Genomic DNA, 24,149 nt, shown 5'->3' with positions numbered 1-24,149 from the left:
GAGACAAGCTGCTCGACTAAGTGGTATGTTCCGAGCTGTCAGTGGAGAGATGGCGTGGAATGACATGAGTAGAAGAATAAGTATGAGTGGTGTTTTTAAAAGTAGTAGGTGTTTTGTGGTAACGATTGCACCTTCCTTCCTTTACTTTGCCACTGCTGTCACTAAATAATTTGTTAGGACGTCCTTTTCTATCCATACTTAGCCCATTTAGGCTACAACTACCCTTGAAAGTGTAGCCTTGAAGTTGGGTATTTCTTCCGGCAATATTAAATTTCCACAGACCGAGCTCGATAGCTGCAGTCGCTTAAGTGCGGCCAGTATCCAGTATTCGGGAGATAGTAGGTTCGAACCCCACTGTCGGCAGCCCTGAAAATTGTTTTCCGTGGTTTCCCATTTTCACACCAGGCTGTACCTCAATTAAGACCACGGCCGCTTCCTTCCCACTCCTAGCCCTTTCCTGTCCCATCGTCGCCGTAAGACCTATCTGTGTTGGTGCGACGTAAAACAACTAGCAAAAAAAAAAATTTCCACAGAGCCATTCAGAATTCCTTTCTAAGAGTCTGTCATTGGGCCTGTTACATTTTGTCCATCGCAGGAGTATTTGCCCTAAATTTTTCTTGTAAGTGACTGCTCCACATGTCCTGAAATACCTTCTATTCTTAAGTAATGTATTATATATCTGGAAATTTCATCCCTCCTTTACTCCACGCTACTCGAAAAAGATGCCACCTGGATAGGCAGTGTGGCGCACTGAAATTGATTGATTTCTCTTATTAGCGAAAATAAGCGCAAAAAAGAATGCATATTTTATAATAATAATAACGCTATTGTTAGGTTTACGTCCCACTAACTACGTTTACGGTTGTCGGAGACCCCTAGATGCGAGAACTTTGTCTCGAAGGAGTTCTGTAACTTGCCAGTAGACCTACCGACACGAGGCTGGCGTACACTCATGTTCATAAAAAACAGAACACCTTGAAAGACTAGAGATAGGAAGTTCATAATCACAGGATATGTTCGTTAGTATGTTCTGCAGAAACGATTAGTCCACGAACCTACTACGCTGGCGTAGTAGGGGCAGAGGTGATACTCCCACGTGGCGGATCCCAGGTGGCGGATAGGGGGGGTCCTAATCGGCTTGCCGGCGGACTTGAGGGAAATAAAATATGTCTCGCGGACCAAACACACAACCCCCTGTGGGTGGGGGTCGCAGACGAAGAATACACCCACGGTATCCCCTGCCTGTCGTAAGAGGAGAGGTGGCCATGGGATGATTGTGTTAGAACCATGAAACTATTTGTGATTAGTACCACCACACGGAAAACACCACGGCTCGCTTTTACTTGCGCGTAGTACCACTATGTTAGGTACCAAATAGGTTTTGTGATTAGGACCAACAGAGTGCGTTGCCGGCTTCTGCATTACCTGTGATTAGTACCACCTTAGGAGCAACACCATGGTTCTGGCTTGCCTATAATTAGTACCCACTATATGAGGAACACCACGGAATAGTGCGGGTCCCTGTGGTCAGTACACGTTTGTGATGAACACCATAGGTTTGCGTTGCCTGTAAATGGCGCCGCAATGTGCGAAACACCATAGGTCTGTATTCCATGTGCTAATTTCATTACCTGTGAGTAGTGCCATACTGTGTGGAATGCCGCGAGTCTACGCTACTTTTGATTAGGACCGCAACATGACAAATACCATGGCTCTACTTTCCTAGCGATAAGTACCATTATGGGGGGCCGATGACTTGGATTTTGGACCCCTTTAGACTAAAAGCATCATCGATTCAATACTGTGCTATAGACGCAGCCCCTTCGTCAGTAATACTAATGTTTCACGTCAGTTTCTGTGAATACGAGACATTGCGGGTCGGATCCACTGATTGTTTTAAATTCATATCCATCCATTCATTCTTCGTCCTCACGTTTTGAATTCTGGTCAGTGGAGAATTTTGGAATTTTAATTTGACATTCCATTTCGTCTCATTAGGGGCCGATGACCTGGATATTAGGCCCCTTTAACCAACAAGTATCATCATCATCATCATCATCATCATCATCATCGAAACGATTAGCATTTCAGTCACCTAGGTTCAGCATGTGTCATATTGCCTAGTAGGCACTGGGTCCTCCATGGGCACTGATAACTCGTTCCATGCGTGACGGCATCGACTCGTATAAGGCGCCAATGGCGTCCTGGGGTCTATTCATCCATGCTGCATTCACCTGGTTCCACAGTTCATCGTTGGTGGTTGGCATTAGGTCACAGCGCCGCACCCGTCGTTTCGCCATATCCCACACATTTTCGATTGACGACAAGTCCGGTGATCGGGCGGGCCAGGGCAACAGTCTGACATCCTGTGACAACAAGAAGGCACGTGTGCGTGCAACAACATGTGGTCGCGCTGTGTCCTACTGAAATTTGGCGTCTGGGGTGTCGTGCAGAAAGGGTATGTGTACGGGTCGCAGGATGTCATTCACGTAGGTCAAACTGGTGACAGTGCCCTGGACACGCAAAAACTGTTATTTGTGGTTGTACCCAATAGCACCCCACACCATAAGGCCTTGAGTTGGCCCTGTATGTCGTGTGCGAATGCAATCAGCGTTATGCATCTCCCCCTGTCTGCAGCGAACCAAAATGTGGCCATCATTTTCAAACAAACAGAACCTGGATTCGTCAGAAAACAATATATGCTGCTATTCCTGTCCCCAGTGACGTCGTTTCATGCACCATTGCAGTCTAGCATATTTATGCATATTAGTCAAAGTGGACGACGCGCTGGTAATCCAGACGGTAATAAACGGCGATGGACTGTCACTCCTGGTAGTGTACGATGTGTTGCACTGTTCCACTGTTGCGCCAGAGCCGAGGAGGACTCAGACTGTCCTGCAATGCCATTCGTATGAGGTGTCAATCTTCTCGGGGGGTGGTCTGTGTGGTTTGACCAGACCCATCCCGTCGTGCTCTACGGCCTTCTTTGAACCATTCTGTACACACCCGTTGCACTGCCGACACACTTCGTCCCACATGAGCATTAATTTCCCGGATCGATCCATCACGATCCCTCATGCCAATGATGCGCCCTCTTTCAAACTCACTCATTTGACCATACGGTTCTTGCAAACGTCTGCGAGGTATCCTGCACGTCTGCTCAAGTCGCTCTGATCCATTACCTTCGGCTTATAGCGACAACGAGAGCCGCAGGCACATTTTACCAGTCGGTGGTGGTGCACCGAGATATCGATGTAGACCTTGAACCTGAGGGCCGACATAGTTTAAATGCTAACCATTTCTTTATAACATACTAATGCACATGTCCGGTGAATATAAACTTCCTATCTGTAGTATTTCAAGGTGTTCTGGTTTTTATGAACGTTAGTGTATATCAGCATCTTTAAATACTAACGGACTGAGCCAGGATCTAAACTGCCCGGTTGGGGTCAGAAGACCAGCGCGTCAACCGTCTGAGCCACTCAGCCCAACAATGCATATTTCAAAAGTTTAGAAGTTCAGGGATACAGTCATATATGGCTTAAATAGGGTCGAATGGAGTCATTTTTTATAACTCTATGTGATGTTAGCGTTATGAAAAATCATTTTTACGGGGGTTAAACTACTGTCGACCACATTGATTTTTACCTCATGCAAAACCACATACGTGTATTGTTTATTTCCATGACTTCCTCATACAAAGATCACTTATATAGTATCACTTGCAGGTATGTTAACAAGGCCAACTTCACTGCGACTGAAGAAAGACAGGCAGTGCGCAAAGCATTTGGGTTTGTTTATGCCATCTAGTAGTAATAAACTGGCGAAATCTTAAAAGGTATGCAACCCCAAGTCAAAAGACGAAGTCACCTCCGTACAGGCCATGAAGGCCCTTGGAGGAGTGGAAGGTAAAGGCTTCCACCATTGTTAACCGCGGCACGTGATGGGGTAGAGTGGTTAGCTCTACGACCGGCCGCCTTTGACCCCAGGAATCAACCTAGTACTCATTTTTGGTGTAGGCTGAGTGAACCTCAGGGCCATATGCACCTCCGGAAGTGGAAATCTCGTTTCTTAAATTTTACGATTTCCTGACGGGGATTCGAATCCACGTCCTTCCGGGCGAACCGAGCACGCCTTTACCGCCTCGGCCAGGCAGCCCCTCAACACTTAAATCAGTAGTCGAAAACATAAGTCAGTACAGACTTCGGCCCAAGTCAAGAAGTCGAAAAATGATTTTTGTCCAGTATTATGGGGAAAATTGCACACTGTGCGGTGTAGTGCATGTCTAGGATGGCACGGTGCGCGATGCCGACATGTGAACGGGTACACATGATCGCATTATGTCAAGAAAGGTGGTGAACAAAGGCAGTTGCCGACGAGTGGGCTGTAATCAAAGTGATATGGCTAGAACATGAAAGCGGTACAGGGGAAAAAGGAACTGTTGATGATTTACCTCGGGCAAGTCATCAAACTGCTACAACTGCGGTCGATGACCGTTACCTTCGATTTTCAGCTCGGGGGAACACTGAACGCAACGCTATCACGCTGAATAATTATTTTTCGGCAGCCGCACGTCACTGCGTTTCAACTCAAACTGTGATAAACAGGCTGCATGAAGCACAGCTTCGTTCTCGACGCCCGTGGTGAGGCCCAGTTCTCAAACCTATACATCATGGGGTGCGGGTTTTTAATATGACGACTGGGGTGGTGGTTTGCGGCACATGAGAGACGCAAGCAGTGCTTAATGAATGACCCAGGCAGTATGTTTCGGACAATTATTTTCTTGGAAGCGGTAGTCATCACTCAACTTTAGCTTTGCAGTCTTAAACTGTTTTGCTTTTACGTCGCACCGACACAGGTATGTCTTATGGCGACGATGGGATAGGAAAGGCCTAGGAATTGGAAGGAAGCGGCCGTGGCCTTAATTAAGGTACAGCCCCGGCATTTGCCTGGTGTGAAAATGGGAAACCACGGAAAACCATCTTCAGGGCTGCCGACAGTGGGGCTCGAACGCACTATCTCCCGATTACTGGATACTGGCCGCACTTTGCAGTCTTAAAAAAGGAATATATTGTAACACGGTCCGCCTCTGTGGTGTAGTGGTTAGCGTGATTAGCTGCCACCCCCGGAGGTCCGGGTTCGATTCCCGGCTCTGCCACGAACATTTGAAAAGTGGTACGAGGGCTGGAACGGGGTCCACTCAGCCTCGGGAGGTCAACTAAGTAGAGGTGGGTTCGATTCCCACCTCAGCCATCCTCGAAGTGGTTTTCCGTGATTTCCCACTTCTCCTCCAGGCGAATGCCAGGATGGTACCTAAGTTAAGGCCACGGCCGCTTCCTTCCCTCTTCCTTGTCTATCCCTTCCAATCTTCCCATCCATCCACAAGGCCCCTGTTCAGCATAGCAGGTGAGGCCGCCTGGGCGAGGTACTGGTCATTCTCCCCAGTTGTATCCCCCGACCAAGAGTCTGAAGCTCCAGGACACTGCCCTTGAGGAGGTAGAGGTGGGATCCCTCGCTGAGTCCGAGGGAAAAACCGAACCTGGAGGGTAAAAAGATGATGATGATGATGATGATGATGATGATGATATTGTAACACGTCTGTCTATAAAAAGTAAGTCTTCTATATATGAATACTGTACAGAGGTATTGCATCTAGTAAAGATAGCCTACACCGGGCGAGTTGGCCGTGCGGTTAGGGGCGCCCAACTGTGAGCTTGCATCCGGGAGATAGTGTGTTCGAACCCCACTGTCGGCAGCCCTGAAGATGGTTTTCCGTGGTTCCTATTTTCTCACCAGGCAAATGCGGGGACTGTACCTTAATTAAGGCCACGGCCGCTTATTTCCCATTCCTAAGCCTTTTCTATCCCATCGTCGCCATAAGACCTTTCTGTGTCGGTGCGACGTGAAGCAAATAGCAAATATATATATAGCATACAGTGGATCCTAATCAGGGGCGGATTTTGAGAGGAGGGAACTATCATAAAATACTTGACCGTGTCATGGTAAAAGTAAGGTATAGTGACTGGCGTCTCTGAGTCAGATGGCCGTGTTCTTTTATCGCTAAGTAGATGGCTCCATTAGAGAGAGAAAATAGGAAGGGGTTGAGGGGTAGTTCCGCAAACACCGTTCGTTGCCATGACAACGATCGTTCAACCATTGACGAATAACAAGTCTCCAGCGGGTGTAAGGTTGCGATATGATAAAGCTTGTTTTGATAAATCTTACTTGCATTTTTTTCTTGTTAGCGTGTGCATATATTAGTGTTAATTGAATGTAAATGCATTGGTCTAGAGAATTTGGGCCCGGAACTTATAATTGTTTTTTTTTTTGTGCTAATTGCTTTACGTCGCACCGACTCAGATAGGTCTTATGGCGACGATGGGACAGGATAGGGCTAGGAGTGGGAAGGAATCGGCCGTGGCCTTAATTAAGGTACAGCCCCAGCATGAGCCTGGTGTGAAAATGGGAAACCACGGAAAACCATTTTCAGGGCTGCCGACAGTGGTATAATTGTTTTACTTTTCATTTGGTTAGGTTATTTAGAACCCTTTATAATATCTACTGTAGACCTAGCCAAAGGTTCGAACCCGCCGCCCACCATTGTGTGTAAAATAAAGTTTTAACCCACTCAGGTCACTAAGTCACCAGATGGAGAAGTAGCCTGCATGCTCCGTGTTCTGAGCCATCATACTTCCAAGCAGTGCCAGGCTGAGTGGCTCAGGCGGTTCAGGTGCTGGCCTTCTGACCCCAACTTTGGCAGGTTCGATCCTGGCTCAGTCCGGTGGTATTTGAAGGTGCTCAAATATGTCAGCCTCGTGTCGGTAGATTTACTGGCACATAAAAGAACTCCTGCGGGGCTAAATTCCGGCACCTCGGGGTCTCCAAAAACCGTAAAAGTAGTTAGTGGGACGTAAAGCAAATAACATTATTATTATCTTCCAAGCAGTCGCACCCGCTGCGTACTGAGCGCAGCGTGGGGAGTTGGGGCTGTTAAAACTTTTAACGGGAAGTGGCAGCACGGCGCCTATGCACTTACGGTGTGCACTCGATTCATTTTTATTATCTTTATTTTACGTCGCACGGACGCAGAGAGTTCTTACTGCGACGTTGGGATAGAAGAGGGCTAGGAATGGGAAGGAAGCGACCGTAACCTCAATTAATACACATCCCCAGCATTACCCCTGGTGTGAAAAGTGGAAAACACGGAAAACCATCTTCAGGGCTGCCGATGGTGGGGCTCGAACCCACTATCTCACCAATGCAAGCTGACAGCTGCGCGCCCGTAACCGCACGGCCAACTTCTCGCTTGGGGGTCGATTCTTCTGAGATAGTTTGGTGTCATTATTAATTATTATTCTCAGCTGCCCAGAAACTTAATTCCACCACAGTGAGAATGACATTACATTTGTATGAAAACAAAACTATTCATCTGTTGTACGTCAGTGCAACAAAATATTTTACTTTGTATTTAAACAGGCGGCACGTAGTACATAATACAGCTACAGTAACTGCAGAAGCTTTCTCATATGTAAATGAGGCTGCGAGACTGCTACGAACATAGGCTACTTTGAGCTGTACTGCCACACTTATTTCTATTTGGAAACTTGAAAATAGGGTACGTTTATCCTTTAACATAGCTTCTTCTGCACAAAATACAAAATGAACTAAAAACCTAAGTTAGAAGAATGCGAAGTTCGAAGGCTGGGAAAAAAGTTGTGGGAACATATGCATAAATAATAAACCATTTATTTTAGAACCACCATATCTCTACATTTATTTATTTATTTATTTATTTATTTATTTATTTATTTATTTATTTATTTATTTATTTATTTATTTATTTATTTATTTATTTATTTATTTATTTATCTGTTTATTTATTTTATTTGTTATTTACAATCTGCTTTACGTCACATTGACACAGATAGGTCTTATGGTGACGATGGGACACGAGAGGGCTAGGAGTGGGAAGGAATCGAACGTTACCTTGATTAAGGTACAGCTCCAGCGTTTGCCTGGTGTGAAAATGGAAAACTACGGAAAACCTTCTTTAGGGCTCCCGACAGTTCGGTTTCGACCCCACTATCTCCCGAATGCAAAGTGACAGCTATGTGACTCAAACCGCGCAGCCACTAGCTCGGTCATGTATTTACCAGCCTTCGATGTAATCTTCTGCGACATGCTGTGCACCCGTTGCTAGATTTGCGAAAGGCGCGGGATACCAGTAGCAGTGCCGTCTTTGTTGATGTCCGCGAAGGAGCGCTATACCGTTTGAAGTATGGCGCCTTGTGTATGAAAATGCTTGCTTCAGATTGGTTCCTTTAGTTTGGGGAACAGATGGAAGTTACACGGATTTATGTCCGGTGAATAGGGTGGATGCTCCAGAACCTCCCACCTTCACAATGTCAAACAATTCCCTTACGAGAGCAGCATTGTGACAGCGGGAATTGCCCTGCATGACATTGGGCGGATGCGTTTGGAAATGGGGCTGTTTCTTGCACAGTGCAGGACGAAGATGAAGAAACCTGCGATAGTATGTGGCACTCTTGCTCCTTCGAATACACCACTTCAGAGAGATCCTGTTTTGATAAGTTACCATAAATTGACGATTTCGCACTCGTTCTTCTGCAGGTTCTGCACTAGCGCAACTAGTAGTAAGTGCGTTGCGTAGCTCCACCTTCTCTCTACATGTGCTGCCAACAGCAGCGCCCTCAGATGTTCCGACGCAAAGTAACGACAGGGTAGCTACTACTTTATTTTCAGCCCTCGTGTATCCGTGATGATGTTACAAATTTTCAGGGTTGGTGGAGTACGGCAAATGGATCAATTTGAGATAAGGAACCGTAGTCCAGAATTGTTCGAGTCAAAAGTTATTAATAATCCAAGTTGTTTAAAGGCCATCCGTTCTTAACAGACGCCGGGGTATGGCCTGCTCGTTCACCTGATCTCACCCCACTTGATATCTTCTTGTTTGGCCATGTGAGAAGTCTTATGTGTGAGACACCTGTCGAGACTGAAGAGGATCTCTTGGCCGGAATTCTCGCTTCCTGCGACGATGCCTCGCCTGCATTGACGCAGGAGGACCCCATTTCGAACATTTGTTGTAAATGGAGCGGCTTATGAAACGTGTTTTCTAATGGACTTAAATGAGAAGAATTTTGCTGAACGTTTGACTCGATAGTTTCCAGAGTTTGGTTCCTAATCTCAAATTGAACCATTTGCCGTCCTCCATCATCCCTGAAAATTTGTAATATCGTCACGGATACACTCTGTATATACTATTGCTGGTTGATAGCTAGGGTTGCCAGGTTTTTCAAATGCCAATAACAGACAGGTCACGTCGACAAGACATAAAATTTGCTCAAGAAAACACTGAGTTGTAATTTATACATTGCTTGGTATAATTACATTGTACACACAAACTTTATTACAGTATTTTTCTTCATTTGAATCCTCTTTTCAGTAATGCTGTATTTCTCTTAATCGCAAGTTGTAACTACACTAGAATGAACTGTCTTCCCTCACCCCACCACAGCACAACATAAAGTGCCAGCTTTAACAATTTCTGATAAAAGCATTTGAAAATGAAAGAACGTAGGGTTCCGTTAATTGTTGCGTTGACATAAATCGGATGGATGCCTCTGTGCGAGTCCCGCGCGTGGACTCGGCGCTGGCGGTTCGCTCGCCTACTGCACGTTTTTATCATAGTGCAGAATCGCTAGATGAAGAACAATAACTGAAATGCAGGATCGGTAAATGCTACTGTAAACAGACCATTTTAACCATGACAGAAGTGAGTTGCTTAAATATGGGGAAAAAAGGCGCCCCGTAAAATGGGACAGTACCTCGGACGGTGAACGGACATTTGCGGTCACCACAGGTCACTGAGATATACATAGGGCCACACAGAAATTCCCCAGCAGTCACAGGAGACTTGTGGTCAATGCAGCCGGGGGTGGGCCTCATTAGCTTAATCTCGGGGTATCCCCGTTAACTTGCCTTAATTTACGTACAGCCCCAACATTTGCTTGGTGTGAAAACGGGAAATCACGGAAAACCATCTCCAAGGCTACCGGCAGTGGAGGTCAAATCCACTATCTCCCGAATTGAAGCTGATAACTACGCGACCCAAACCGCACGGCCAACTCGCTCGATACAGGATGATATTGAAATAATTTGTTAAGAAGGGAGCCATTCTTATTCAGTTATTACTTAGTTAATATAACTTGTAAATTTTTCAGTCTGTTGAAGCACGAAGTGCAAGTGTGGGGAGGGGTGCTAGGGTGTTCAAATCTCCCGAAATAAAAATGGCTTGACAAATTTACAAAGGGCGCTAGGAAAGTTTTGCAATACGCAAAAACGGTTGGCTGGACACCCTTGTTATGGTGAGGGATGAAAAGAGGGGTGAAAACCGGTCTAGAAGACAGCAATGCGCGACCTTCACACCAGTTGTTACCAAGCATTGGGATTGAAAGCAAGTTAAGATGTCGGTGTGGTCTAAAGGTGAATATCGCGCAATTATCCGCTACAATTTTCCTCGTGGATTAACTGTTGACCCGTGCCTGGAGGAAATGACTCCTGGGCTGGGGAAAGACTGTCCACATCGGACAACAATTTTCTGCTGGTACAAAGAGTTTCAGGGAGGAAATTTTGGGGTTGAAGACGATCCTCGTTCTGGGCGACCGTCTGAATCAGTGACTGAGGAAAACATTGAAACTGTGAGGAAAATGTTGCATCAAGAGAGGCGGTCGATATATCGACAGGTAGAAGTGATCCTCCACATCCCTGCACCAGCTATTCATTCAATTCTACACGACCATCTCCATGCTAGAAATGTTTCTTCCCTTTGGGTGCCCCATTCACGTTCAGAGGGACAAAGGGCACATCGAGTGAAATGGTGCCGAAAAATGCTAAAACAGATTGAAAATGGGACTTCGCGTAACGTCAATAGCACCATTAATGGTGACGAAACTTGGCTTTATTATTACGATGTCCCAACAAAATCCCAGAACAAGGTGTGGCTGTTTGAAGATGAGGGTACTCCTGTGACTGTGTGAAAGTCAAGGTCATTGAAGAAAAGGATGATTGCAGTATTCTTCACTAAACGGGCATCCTGACTCGGGTTGTGCTAGAAACACAAAGGACAGTTACTGCGAAGTGGCACAGTGAGACTTGTCTGCCTCAGGTCATCCAGGCTTTCAAGCAGCTCCTCCCAAGGTTACGGCTCAACACTTGGCTCTTGCATCACGACAATGCTCCAGCACATCGTGCTAATGTAACAATGGATTTTCTTGCCAGATCAGGGTTGACTGTGTTTGATCACCCTCCATACAGTCCTGATCTTGCCCCATGTGACTTCGCACTCTTACCAGAAGTGAAGATGAAGCCGAAAGGGCTGCGTTTTGCATCCGACGAGTAGCTTCTGGCAGCATGGGATCAAGAGTGTGAAAATTTAACCGAAAAGAATGGCAGAGTTGGTTCAGTGACTGGTTTCTGCGTATGGAGGAGTGTATTGAGTGAGGTGGAAATTATTTTGAAAAGGTCTAAAGCGTTCACTCACATTGCAAAACTTTCCTAGTGCCCTTTGTAAATAGCATATAGGCTACGGGTTTTTGAAAATTCAACCTATTTAATCAAAACTATCTCGAAAACGAACATTTGGATAATGTTTCTAATAAATTTTGCTCTATCATTCAATTACTTACACTCCAGACCAGGTTATTCTTGTATAAAATGTTTCGCTTGCGCCTTTTATTAAAATTGTAAAAATACGGAAAACGGAAGACATAAAGTCTTAATATTAGAAGTGCTGAAATACCTAGGCTGCGTCTTTATTAGAATTGTAAAGTTACAGAAAATGCAAGACATAACGTTGTAATATTAGAAGTGTTGAAATACCTATAATTTGAATGGTTATACGCCTAGAAGCTTATGATAGACTGCACTGTTTGACACATTTGTTATCAGTTCTTATGGATCATGATTCAGATATACATAAGAGATTCTTCCATTTTCCTGGCCCTTTTCCCAGTTATCTCGGATCGACACTAATATGGATTAAGCCCTGTTTTACGGATGCCAAATGTCCTACTTTTAGCCAAATCTACGTGGGGAGGAGGGGATTTATTCACTGTCGCGTGTTTCTGTGGTAGTTCGTAGTACGTTGTGTTTTATGTAGGAGAAGGTGCATTAGTTCAATCACAAACACCCAGTCTCCGAGATAGAAGAATTGGCCAAACAGACTTAATATCTTCGGCCCGTCCTTGAAATGAACACGGGGCCGTACGCCAATACACTGAAAATTCATCCTGGAAGCCAGACGTTCAAACATACAGTTTCTAAGAGCCAGAAATGAACATTCTTCAGAGAGCTTTAGGTAATTTATAGCCAAGAATTCAAATAACCGATTTGTACTTTTTAACAAAATATTCAGTTTTTAGTCTTAAATTTTTCAATGTACTACTGTATTTCGTCCAGATTAGTTGTTGCCCATTCATGCTTATAAATAAACAATTATTATTAAATAGTTCGTGGTGGTCACTAAACAAATACATACCGAGCTGGATAGCTGCAGTCGCTTAAGTGCGGCCAGTATCCAGTATTCGGGAGATAGTTGGTTCGAACCCCACTGTCGGCAACCCTGAAGATGGTTTTCCGTGGTTTCTCATTTTCACACCAGGCAAATGCTTTGGCTGTACCTTAATTAAGGCCACGGCCGCTTCCTTCCCAGTCCTACCCCTTTCCTGTCCCATCGTCGCCATTAGACCTATCTGTGTCGGTGCGACGTAAAGTCAATAGCAAGAAAAAAACAAATACATCATTTTGAATTTTCTTTAGAATAATTGCTGACTCAGAAGCAAGAAAATAAATGCTCGCAAAGGGAATTTCTAGCCTGAAGAAAACCTAACAGATGTAGTACAGATTGAGAGCTACATAAATTGGAGAAATCCCAACGGATGTGGAGCGCTTTTATCCTAGCATACACATTTTTGTCTACTTTCGTTTCACTATCTAAAAAGTCGCCTTTGCAGTAAATAAATGGAGAAATGGAGCTAAGTTAGTCTAAAATCATATTCGGATATCACAAGTCATCAATGTATTGTTCTGACTGCCAGTTAACTTCTTAATTGCTAATAGTTATAGTTTGATCGTGATCTTGCGAGTTACTTTTTCTAATATTACAACACACTCGCAAGTTTTATGGAAACATATTGTAAAGGTTACGGAAGTTTCTTCTATACGGACAGAAACTATAATCTTTTTCATTTAAAAGAGCACATATTAGGGAATGAAGACATGGTTGTTAGGTATGGACGTCTGAAATCAAGATCTCCGCCCATTCAGACTGCAAGGGAACTCATCAACAGGAACTTTAACGGTTCTGATGAATGGCAATTGGAGTGCACCAACACAGCTCCAGATGAATGGCAGACCCTCTTTAGTCTTCAACATCCACCACCTGGTTTTAATCTCCCCAGAAGAACTTGGGTTCTTCTCAACAGAGCCCGTACCGATCATGGACGATGTTGGTTATTGTTGCATAAGTGCGGCATGCGCTCCTCCCCTGAGTGCGACTATAGTGGGAGGAAACAGACCATTCGTCATATTGTCATTGAATGCCCAAGGAGGTTAGCTGAAGGAGTTTGTGTGTGCTTCTGACGGGGTTGTACAATGGTTGGACAGTTTAGATTTGAGTTTGTGAACTTTTATTTCAGATTGGTTGATTGTTTGAAGTGTTATATTGTTTGTTATACACTGACTGACAGAGCAAATGCAACACCAAGAAGGAGTGGTTCGAAAGGGATGAAAGTTGGGGAAAAAACAGAGACGGTACGGACGAATAATTGATGTTTATTTCAAACCGATATGCAGGTTACACAATGCGCACGGCATCGACTCAGTAGGATGTAGGACCACCGCGAGCGGCGATGCACGCAGAAACACGTCGAGGTACAGAGTCAATAAGAGTGCGGATGGTGTCCTGAGGGATGGTTCTCCATTCTCTGTCAACCATTTGTCACAGTTGGTCGTCCGTACGAGGCTGGGGCAGAGTTTGCAAACGGCGTCCAATGAGATCTCACACGTGTTCGATTGGTGAGAGATCCGGAGAGTACGCTGGCCACGGAAGCATCTGTACACCTCGTAGAGCCTGTTTGGAGATGCGAGCAGTGTGTGGGCGGGCATTATCCTGCTGAAACAGAGCATTGGGCAGCCCCTGAAGGTACGGGAGTGCCACCGGCCGCAGCACATGCTGCACGTAGCGGTGGGCATTTAACGTGCCTTGAATACGCACTAGAGGTGACGTGGAATCATACGCAATAGCGCCCCAAACCATGATGCCGCGTTGTCTAGCGGTAGGGCGCTCCACAGTTACTGCCGGATTTGACCTTTCTCCAGGCCGACGCCACACTCGTCTGCGGTGACTATCACTGACAGAACAGAAACGTGACCCATCGGAGAACACGACGTTCCGCCATTCCCTCATCCAAGTCGCTCTAGCCCGGCACCATGCCAGACGTGCACGTCTATGCTGTGGAGTCAATGGTAGTCTTCTGAGCGGACGCCGGGAGTGCAGGCCTCCTTCAACCAATCGACGGGAAATTGTTCTGGTCGATATTGGAACAGCCAGGGTGTCTTGCACATGCTGAAGAATGGCGGTTGACGTGGCGTGCGGGGCTGCCACCGCTTGGCGGCGGATGCGCCGATCCTCGCGTGCTGACGTCACTCGGGCTGCGCCTGGACCCCTCGCACGTGCCACATGTCCCTGCGCCAACCATCTTCGCCACAGGCGCTGCACCGTGGACACATCCCTATGGGTATCGGCTGCGATTTGACGAAGCGACCAACCTGCCCTTCTCAGCCCGATCACCATACCCCTCGTAAAGTCGTCTGTCTGCTGGAAATGCCTCCGTTGACGGCGGCGTGGCATTCTTAGCTATACACGTGTCCTGTGGCACACGACAACACGTTCTACAATGACTGTCGGCTGAGAAATCACGGTACGAAGTGGGCCATTCGCCAACGCCGTGTCCCATTTATCGTTCGCTACGTGCGCAGCACAGCGGCGCATTTCACATCATGAGCATACCTCAGTGACGTCAGTCTACCCTGCAATTGGCATAAAGTTCTGACCCCTCCTTCTTGGTGTTGCATTTGCTCTGTCAATCAGTGTATTTTTGAATGTTTGTATGTAGAGTTATGTACTAGCCATAAGCCAAAAAAGTAATAAATAAATAAATAAATAATATACAGTGTCTGATCAGAAGTATCCGGACACCTAACTGAAACTGAAGACAGGGTTTGCTGGTAAAATACTTTCTAATAATGGATACTAATATGATGTTGGTCCACCTATTGCTTGTATCACAGCCCAGGCTCTGTTGGGGAGACTTGTCAACAGGTGTTGGAACGTATCCATGGGAATGTCATCCCGTTCTTGCCGGAGAGCCGCAGCCAGAAAACGTATTAATGTTGGACGGTTGGGTCTGGAACGAAGATGTCGTTCTACCTCTTCTCAAAAGTGTTCTGTTCGGTTTATATTGGGACTCTGGGAGGGCCAGTCCAGTTTAGAATATTATTTGTCGTATTCCATTAGCTTACATAGCCCGGTTTACGACTCGGAGCGTTATCATGTTGGTATAAACAATGGTCATCATCGAACTGATTTTCCACGGTAGACAGTACGAAAACATTCAAAATGTGTTGATATCATTCTGAGTTTACAGTGTCATGCAGTCCTACAAGAGGGCCAAATCACTCGCATGAGAACAACCCCACATCATAATGCCACCTCCTCCAAACATTATCCTTGATACCAAACACTCAGGTAGATATCGTTCCCGGGGCATTATCTGCTGTGTCCTAATAGAATCAATTTTCAGAACTAGACAACGCATATAAATTTATTACAGAAAGCAAGTCTATCTGCAGTTGCGTTACAAAAATAATGATGATGACCTTCAGAGAATGACACACATGTGAACTGAGAGAAAATACTTTCAAAAGAACATGGAAGCTTGACGACTGCAGCGATAAATATTATAATTTCTTCTGAACAAAACTATTCACCATATGTTCCACTTTAAAGATAGCCGCGCGAAGATACAAGTCTGTAAGAACACTGCTTATTCACAATACAGTATGTGTAGGGGGACTTGAAGATATCGGCGAAAATTTTAAGTCCATATGAACACTATCTAATGTGTGTGAGGAGAATCTGAGTTAGCTCCTAACTTACACACACATAAAATGACGTTTTGGAGAAGTGATAAAGTCGCGGTGGTGTCCTAAGCAAGCCACGGTGCTAGTATTGCCCGTTGCGTGCTTGGGTCGCAGGGTTCGCCAGCTTGTGGCGTTCTGTTCCTCTCATCATCATCATCATCATCATCATCATCATCATCATCGCAAAAATGTTTCTTCCCCACCCTGAAAGGATGGGATGGGCCACCTAGAAGGTTACGTCCTCTCTTTGGCCAAGAAATGTGGGCGGATTGGGGTGATGTGATGGAAGAGTGAGGTGGGTAAAAGGATGTGAAGAAGTAGGGGATGGGAGGGGATTTCTAGCCTCTTGGCTAAGCATTTTATTATTTCATTTTATTTTTTATTTACAATAACGGGAGAGATTTAATAATTGGTTGGTCATGGCTTGTTTTTATACGTAGATTGCAGCTTTTATTTTGCTACATCTACAGGTACATAGATTCATAAATAAACTGTACAGTTTTAACAAGGAACCGGCTGGTGGTTTTCCATTGACTCCTACGCCTAGCAGTACTAATACAAAAGCAGGCAGTTGAATTTGTGAATATGCTAGTACGTGTTACATTTGTTCTGTTAGTACACTAAACTTACAACCTACGATGATCATAGGCCCAATAGAAGCGGCGGCGTTGGTTACTGTACACTTCGTGGAAAATGGAGCTTATCTGTTACGCTGAGAGAGCTGTGGGTGGGTTTAGACACAGGTTTTCAGAGGTGTGAATTAGAAATGAGAATTTAATTCAGAATAAGTGGTTGAGAAATGAAGGTTGAAGGTTTAGTTTGCTACGGCTTATAAGTGATTAAAGACTAAATATCTGTTATGTGGATGAATAATGACCAATTAAATGGTTAAAAAACGGATGAGATCTTCGATTGTATGAGACGAGAAAAGAAAACGGTTAGGTGATATAGGCGTGCCGATGGTTCTAATGGGGACTCTGAACTCGGGTTGACCGAGCTCGATAGCTGCAGTCGCTTAAGTGCGACCAGTATCCAGTATTCGGGAGATAGTAGGTTTGAACCCCACTGTCGACAGCCCTGAAGATGGTTTTCTGTGGTTTCCCATTTTCACACCAGGCAAATTCTGGGGCTGTACCTTAATTAAGGCCACGGCCGCTTCCTTCCCATTGCTGCCCCATCGTCCCCATAAGACCTATATGTGTCGGCGCGACGTAAAGCAACTAGCAAAAAAACTCGGGTTGGTGTTGGGGAGGTGCAGGGCGTCGTCTGCAGCGCGCAAGTGTACTAGGTGACTACCTCCACAGATGTGACACAAGGGGTGGGTGGATTTGTGTTTGGACATTGGGGTGTAGAATGTTGTTGACTGCAGTGGCCACATATGGTATTTTAAGCTGTGCAGTGAGTGGCGGGGTAATTGTTACAGACGAGGCATTGCTCACACCAGATTGATTATGGCGGCGGGGCACAAGATTGCTCCACTTTTAGGTGATGTCGGTGGATCGAAACTGCGTTGGCCAATACGCGGTCGACGTCTTCGGGTGATGACATAAGAATCCAATCATGTAGGTGGGGTCTGTTGCGTTTTTGATCTGGAATGCCTTTTTAGCTGTGATGGCTTCTGCGTTGTGCTCTGCAATGACGGTTTCTTCAGTAATATGGGGGTATGCACCTCGTATTACACAGCTGAGAAGTCTATAGCGTGGAGGTAGACGTGGATATTTAACAGGTGGGAGTGGAAGCGGTGAAGTGTGGTGATTGATCCTAGGTGGTTAGATCCTATTACAGTGGTGAGCAGATTGGCAGCAGCGTCTCCGTTGACCTAGATGATGACTCTTGAAGCAATACTTCGGATATCTACGATGTCCTAGCTGCACATGTTGAATCTGAGTGTGATTGCTAGGGATTCTAGTGCCGGATATAGAGGAAAATGCGAACTGGGAAGGAGTGATGTAGCTGATGGTGGTATTGGTGGCGACCGTTTGAGGATCGTTCTGTATGGTGACGTCCATGGTTAGCGGCGTGTTACTTACCGTGGCTGTTGAAGCTGCCGGTTCCGGGTGAGGTACCTGGCGCTCAGGAGCTTGTTCCTCTTCTGGAGAAGATTGTGGCAGCAGCCTCGTGAATTGGAACTTAAGTCTCGAGGTATCCTTTTGTGGAGTTGGTGTCGGCGGAATGAATCTGGCTTGATAATTAGGCGCAGAATGGCTGGACATTACAGCCAAGTGGTATGAAACTGCGGCTAATGGGCTGAATTTGGTGATGGTGGTGGTTGTGGTTGTGCTGGTCGTTGCTGTTGTGGTTGCCAGGCAATAAGGCGAGTATGGATATAGGGTGGCTATTGATGTCCCTGTAGATTGGATGGAGTTCAATGCAGATGAATCCACCTGAGCTGAGTTAGTCGTTGGCGATGGGCACGTCCGGAGGTGATACCTCCCGAATTTTCTTTCGTCCACCAATTCAGATCACCTTTTCAACAGAGAATGTCCTACGTGACTAACTTACTGTGTTGAATACCGTTTAATGCCGAAGAACCCTCTTCCTCACTTGGCGAGGGCCTTCTTATATACCCAACTGCAGCGACGGCGTGTCCGCTGACTCAAGCGCTGAGCTGGCTGGCTGGATCCGGCTGGGATGTTCTCGAAGAACTGTGCGCGGCGCGTGGCATTCAAAACCGCATATATGGGCAAACAGTTTACTGCAACTCTTCAACGTGCCATCCATAAAAAAATTGCGCACAATACCGAGTACTTTCTCCACCTTTTCCGGCACTAAAATGTTCACTCTCTCCCATGCCGTCGTCAGCTAAAAGGAACTGGTTGCCATTATTCATCCTTAATGCATTTTCATTAAGAATTATCTGATCACGTGTTTTTTGGCTCTACTTGAAGCTCGCGTGATTTTGTTTCCGATGCATTGATCTTTTTTAAAGTTTCTTGAGTTGGCATATCAGTGACAAAGTGGCAGCCCCAATTGTACAGATCAACCAACTCCTGCGCGAAAATCTGTGATAGTGGAGTCGCTTCTTCTCTTGCTCACTTCTTTGCCTATTAAACCTGCGTCTTCACTGTGAAGGCCGCTTCTTCAGGTGGTCCACACTGATGATCGACGGTGTGAAGTGCACTGAAGAAAATGGAAATTGCAACACCCAGAAGGAGTGGTGCTACATTGCTGCAATTGAACATGCAGGACGAATATTCGGTTTTGATTCGATGATTATACTTTTAGGTCCCTGTGACCGCAAGTTTGGACAACAATCAGTACAGGATGTGCCCATCACGAGGTGTAATATATTGATTAATTCGTCGGGGCATGGAGTCAGCAAGGCCCTGGATCGCTTCCTGAAGAATTGTGGCGCATGCTTGCTGCACTGCACGGGTCAGTTGTTCCAGAGTTGTGGGTGGCTGAGGACGGTTGGCCAGTTGTCGACCCATCATGTCCCACACATGCTCAATAGGACTGAGGTCCGGGGATCTGGCAGGCCATTCTAAGGTTGTGATGTCGTGGAGAGCTTCTCTGGAGATGCGTGCAGTGTGAACCCGGGCACTGTCCTGCTGAAACATCCCATTAGCAATGTTCGCCATCATAGGGACAACCACTGGATTGAGTACCCTATCAACGTACTGTCGAGCAGTCATAGTGGCCTAAACAAGCAGTAATTGTGATTTCACATTAAAGCCAATAGCTCCCCAGACCATAATGCTTGGTGTTGGCCCTGTGTGCTCTCGACAAGATCTGGGCGGCCCCTCTCCCCGGTACGTCGGCGCACACGATTTTTTGGCGATCACTGCGGGCAAGACAAAAGCGCGATTCATCACTAAAGACGACCCTATGCCATTCGTCGACCCACGTCTATCTTTCTCGACACCAGGCCAGCCTTACACGTCGCTGTTGTGGGGCCAATGGAACACCTTCTGCAGGGACACGGGCTCGTAAGCCAGCCGCACGCAGGCGATTACCAACTGTTTGTTGTGTAACGTGGGGTGCCACAGTTGCTCGTATTTGCGCTGCTGTTGCATGGGGTTCCATCCGGGCCATCCGAATGATGCGGCGATCCTCTCTCACAGTTGTCTGTCGCGCTGGGCCTGTGCCAGGTCTACGAGTGTGGGCACCTTCATTTGACCACTGCTGCCATACACGTTGTACCGTAGATGCCTGTCGGCCAACACGTGCAGCGACAGTCCTTAGCGAAAATCCAGCCTCACACAGCCCAATTATCCGAGCCCTTTCAAACGGTGACAGTTGTTGATAGCGTGCTCTTCTGTCGTCGAAGCATGTTTGACGGGGAACACTTCACTGCACAGACTGCAAGTCAACTACGCTACACCAGAGTCCGTATACTGGAGTTGATTCCTCCGTGACCAATAACGTGGGGAGACCTGTAGCAACAATCCAATGGGTCTGGAACTTTCATACATATCCATGCTGTCAACGTTGTCATAACACCTGCACTTGGTATCATTTTTTACTAGTTCCCAAATAATGACTACGTCTATTATAACGTTCCCACTGTCCGACTCGTTGGCTGAATGGTCAGCGTATTGGCCTTCGGTTCAGAGGGTCCCGGGTTCGATTCCTGGCTGGGTCGGGATTTTAACATTCATTGGTTAATTCCATTGGCCCGAGGGGTAGGTGTTTGTGCTGTCCCCAACATCCCCGCAACTCACACACCACACATAACACTATCCTCCACCACAACAACACGCAGTTACCTACACATGGCAGATGCCGCCCACCCTCATCGGAGGGTCTGCCTTACAAGGGCTGCACTCTGCTAGAAATAGCCACACGAAGTTATTAATAATAATGTTATTTGCTTTACGTCCCACTAACTACTCTTTTACGGTTTTCGGAGACGCCGAGGTGCCAGAATTTTGTCCCGCAGGAGTTCTTTTACGTGCCAGTAAATCTACCGACACGTGGCTGACATATTTGAGCACCTTCAAATAGCACCGGACTGAGCCAGGATCGAACCTACCAAGTTGGGGTCAGAAGGCCAGCGCCTCAACCGTCTGAGCCACTCAGCCCGGCGCACGAAATTATTATTACGTTCCCACTAATACTCTTAGCTTCAACAATCCCATCACAATTACTAGTGCTCTCACATTCATAAGAGTCTAGACAAGACAGCCTGTTCTTACTAGGAGAAGGTGGACTTGCAGACCGATGTGAAGTCTGGTTGTATATGTATAACGTTACAATTATCAGCAGGAGAGTTCATTACACTCCCGTTTATGGTATATCTGTTAACATTAAAAGTATCCTTGCTATTAAACTTCCTTATTATGCCCATATTCAGGACCTATATGGATAAAAATATAACTGTAAATATAATAAGATTGCGTCCTCAATTCAAGCTCCTGCTTCAAATGACTACGAGTAAAACTTAAACACTGAGTAAATAGAAGGGTGAAATGATCTTCAGTTATTACTCACATTCGTATAGCAGCAGGATAATCAACATGAAAAGCAGTGGTCGTAGAATGAATTAAGTCGGGGTAAACACAGCTGAACGATCGACAGACAGAAAGGGCCGTGCATAAATCAAAGCAAAACAAAGCAAAGTCATCTCCGTACAGGCCATGAAGGCCCTTGGAGGGGTGGAAGGTAAAGGCTTCCACTATCCGTAACCTCGGCGCTTGATGGGGTAGAGTGGTTAGCTCTACGCCCGGCCGCCTTGGGCCCCAGGAATTAACCTGGTACTCATTTTTGGTGTAGGCTGAGTGAACCTCAGGGCCATATGCACCTCCGGAAGTGAAAATCGCGTTTCTTAAATTCTACGACTTCCTGGTGAGGATTCGAACCCACGTCTTTCCGGGTAAACCGAGCACGCCTTTACCGCCTCGGCCAGGCAGCCCCTCGTGCATGAATCACATTGCTTAAAAGATGCTCTTTTTTTCCCATCAGTATGCAGCAAACATACAAAAATAGCATACATATTTGTGTTCTGGGAGGACTGGGGTATAACTTAATGCAATAAAAAAAGCGTTATTTGGACGGATTTTCACTGCTTGGTTCTCTCCAGCAGCTGATTGTTTCATTCGCCAGCACTGTTTCTTTGACTATATTTTCAACGTGACACCAAATATGAAACAAATAATATTCAAGGCAATGTTAACATTTCATTTCTGAATAATCAATTTTGAAAATTCGCAGTCAGATTTGTGCAACAGAGTAATCAAGAAGCCATGCACGCTCATTTTGGGGAAGCTAATAATTCCTTTGTTTTGCTCTTTAGAACAATACTCACTAACACAATCTTCTTCTTCGTCCTAGTCTATATACCAATATGTTGAGCTAGGTAATTTATATGAATTTGTCCCAGTTTTATGGCTGGATGCCCTTCCTGACGCCACTCATACAATCAATCGATCAAATTCATGTTTAGTTGCAGTAAGTGTTCACGTTTCTTGTTTGGTGATTCACTTGTACGTAATCCTCATGCTTAATATTAAGTCTTAGGAAATACCAGATATTAGTATTGTTTCTCTACTCATTTGTGTAGGAGGAGATCTTCATTCTCATTGTATTATTTTACATCTTGTTTGGCAGTGGACAGCAAGGAGGCACCTGTCCGAGATGTTTCACGTACGCGTGCCAGTCGAGAGCAACAAGCCCTGGATGGTGCCGGAGGTATGTCAGTTTATGCGAGTCGGCAGCAGCAACAACAACAGCAACAACAACAGCAGCAGCAACAACAACAACAGCAACAACAACAGCAGCAACAACAGCAGCAGCACCAACAGCAGCAACAAGCCGCCCTTTCGCAGAGCCTTGAATCCGGGCGAGATGGGAAGAGAGGTGTACTGAGCCAACTGATTGAGAAGGTGAGCTATGTTCTTCAGTACATTCAGAATAAATTCTTTGTTTTGGATTACGACTCCTTGAGTAAGAAAACGTAATGAAGACATAATTATGAGAGTAAAATCAGTTCCCAACTGAATGCTCCTCACATTCGTGACGGAACAGTTTGTGTTGCACATGTAGTTTTCATAAGTTCAGACATATATTTAAAGTTATACATACATACATACATACATACATACATACATACATACATACATACATACATACATACATACATACATACATACATACATTACATACATTATCATCATAGACTGTTATGCCTTTCAGCGTTATAAATGCAAAGTATAAATTTTAAAGTAATCTTTTATAAGTATGATTTAAAATAATAATGACCACAAGGCAGCAGTAGATGGTGTGTTTTGTTCGTCAGAGAGAGAGTGGAATGATGATGAGCGCTGGAATCGATCGGGCGAATCAGTGGTTCTGCCTCCTTTCCGTTTGCCCTTTCTCTTAACCGAATTTCTTTGCCGATAGTTGGTACGAGAGGCCACATGGTTTCAATCGCCTTGAAGATGAGAAAATGGGCGAATATGTGTCTCAGATTGCTAGTCTGTAACATGTTAAATGACATCACTTAATAAGTGATGAAAGCACACTGGGCTGTCGTGACTCACCTTGTCCCGAGATGTTCTGGACGATTTGTTCTCCCGAGCGGCTTGGAGAATCTGTGGGTTGGGTGCCCTGAACCATTAAATGAAGTACTGAGTCCCATTTAATATGATATATATTTGAATTCAACTCTGACTTCCCAACTACCGTACATATTTACAATGTCTATTTACAGCATACTTCAGTGATGTGCCTGCTCCGGAAGCTTTTAGAATACTGACTTCCGACCTGGGTAGAGTCTATGTTGAAAACCTGAGAGTTGCCCTCTAGCTTGTCTCTAAGCCTAAGTCCGCATCTCCCACTACTGTCTGAGAGACTAAGTCTTTCAGATATCACTTCTAACGCGGCTATGTCCTACTCCTCTCTCTCATTCTGAAGGTAAGCACCTCCAGTCTTATTACCGACGTTCTTGACCTACGTAGAGCGTTCTCCTGTCCAAGACTAAAGATATC

The 24,149-nt window shown here is 45.6% G+C and overlaps 1 protein-coding gene across 1 annotated transcript in view; it reads left to right on the top strand.

The window, feature by feature from the left end:
• LOC136864208 (uncharacterized) overlaps positions 1–24,149 on the top strand; it is a 644,576-nt gene that overhangs the window by 502,242 nt on the left and 118,185 nt on the right. Inside the window, exon 13 of the mRNA XM_067140905.2 lies at positions 22,771–23,045. Coding sequence (XP_066997006.2) covers positions 22,771–23,045 — 275 coding nt within the window. The remainder of the gene's footprint in view (positions 1–22,770; positions 23,046–24,149) is intronic.

This window comes from Anabrus simplex, chromosome 2, assembly GCF_040414725.1.
Source record: "Anabrus simplex isolate iqAnaSimp1 chromosome 2, ASM4041472v1, whole genome shotgun sequence".
Classification (NCBI taxonomy): Eukaryota; Metazoa; Arthropoda; class Insecta; order Orthoptera; family Tettigoniidae; genus Anabrus; species Anabrus simplex.
Note: the sequence above shows the minus strand (reverse complement) of the source record. Positions and strands in the feature narration are given on the sequence as shown.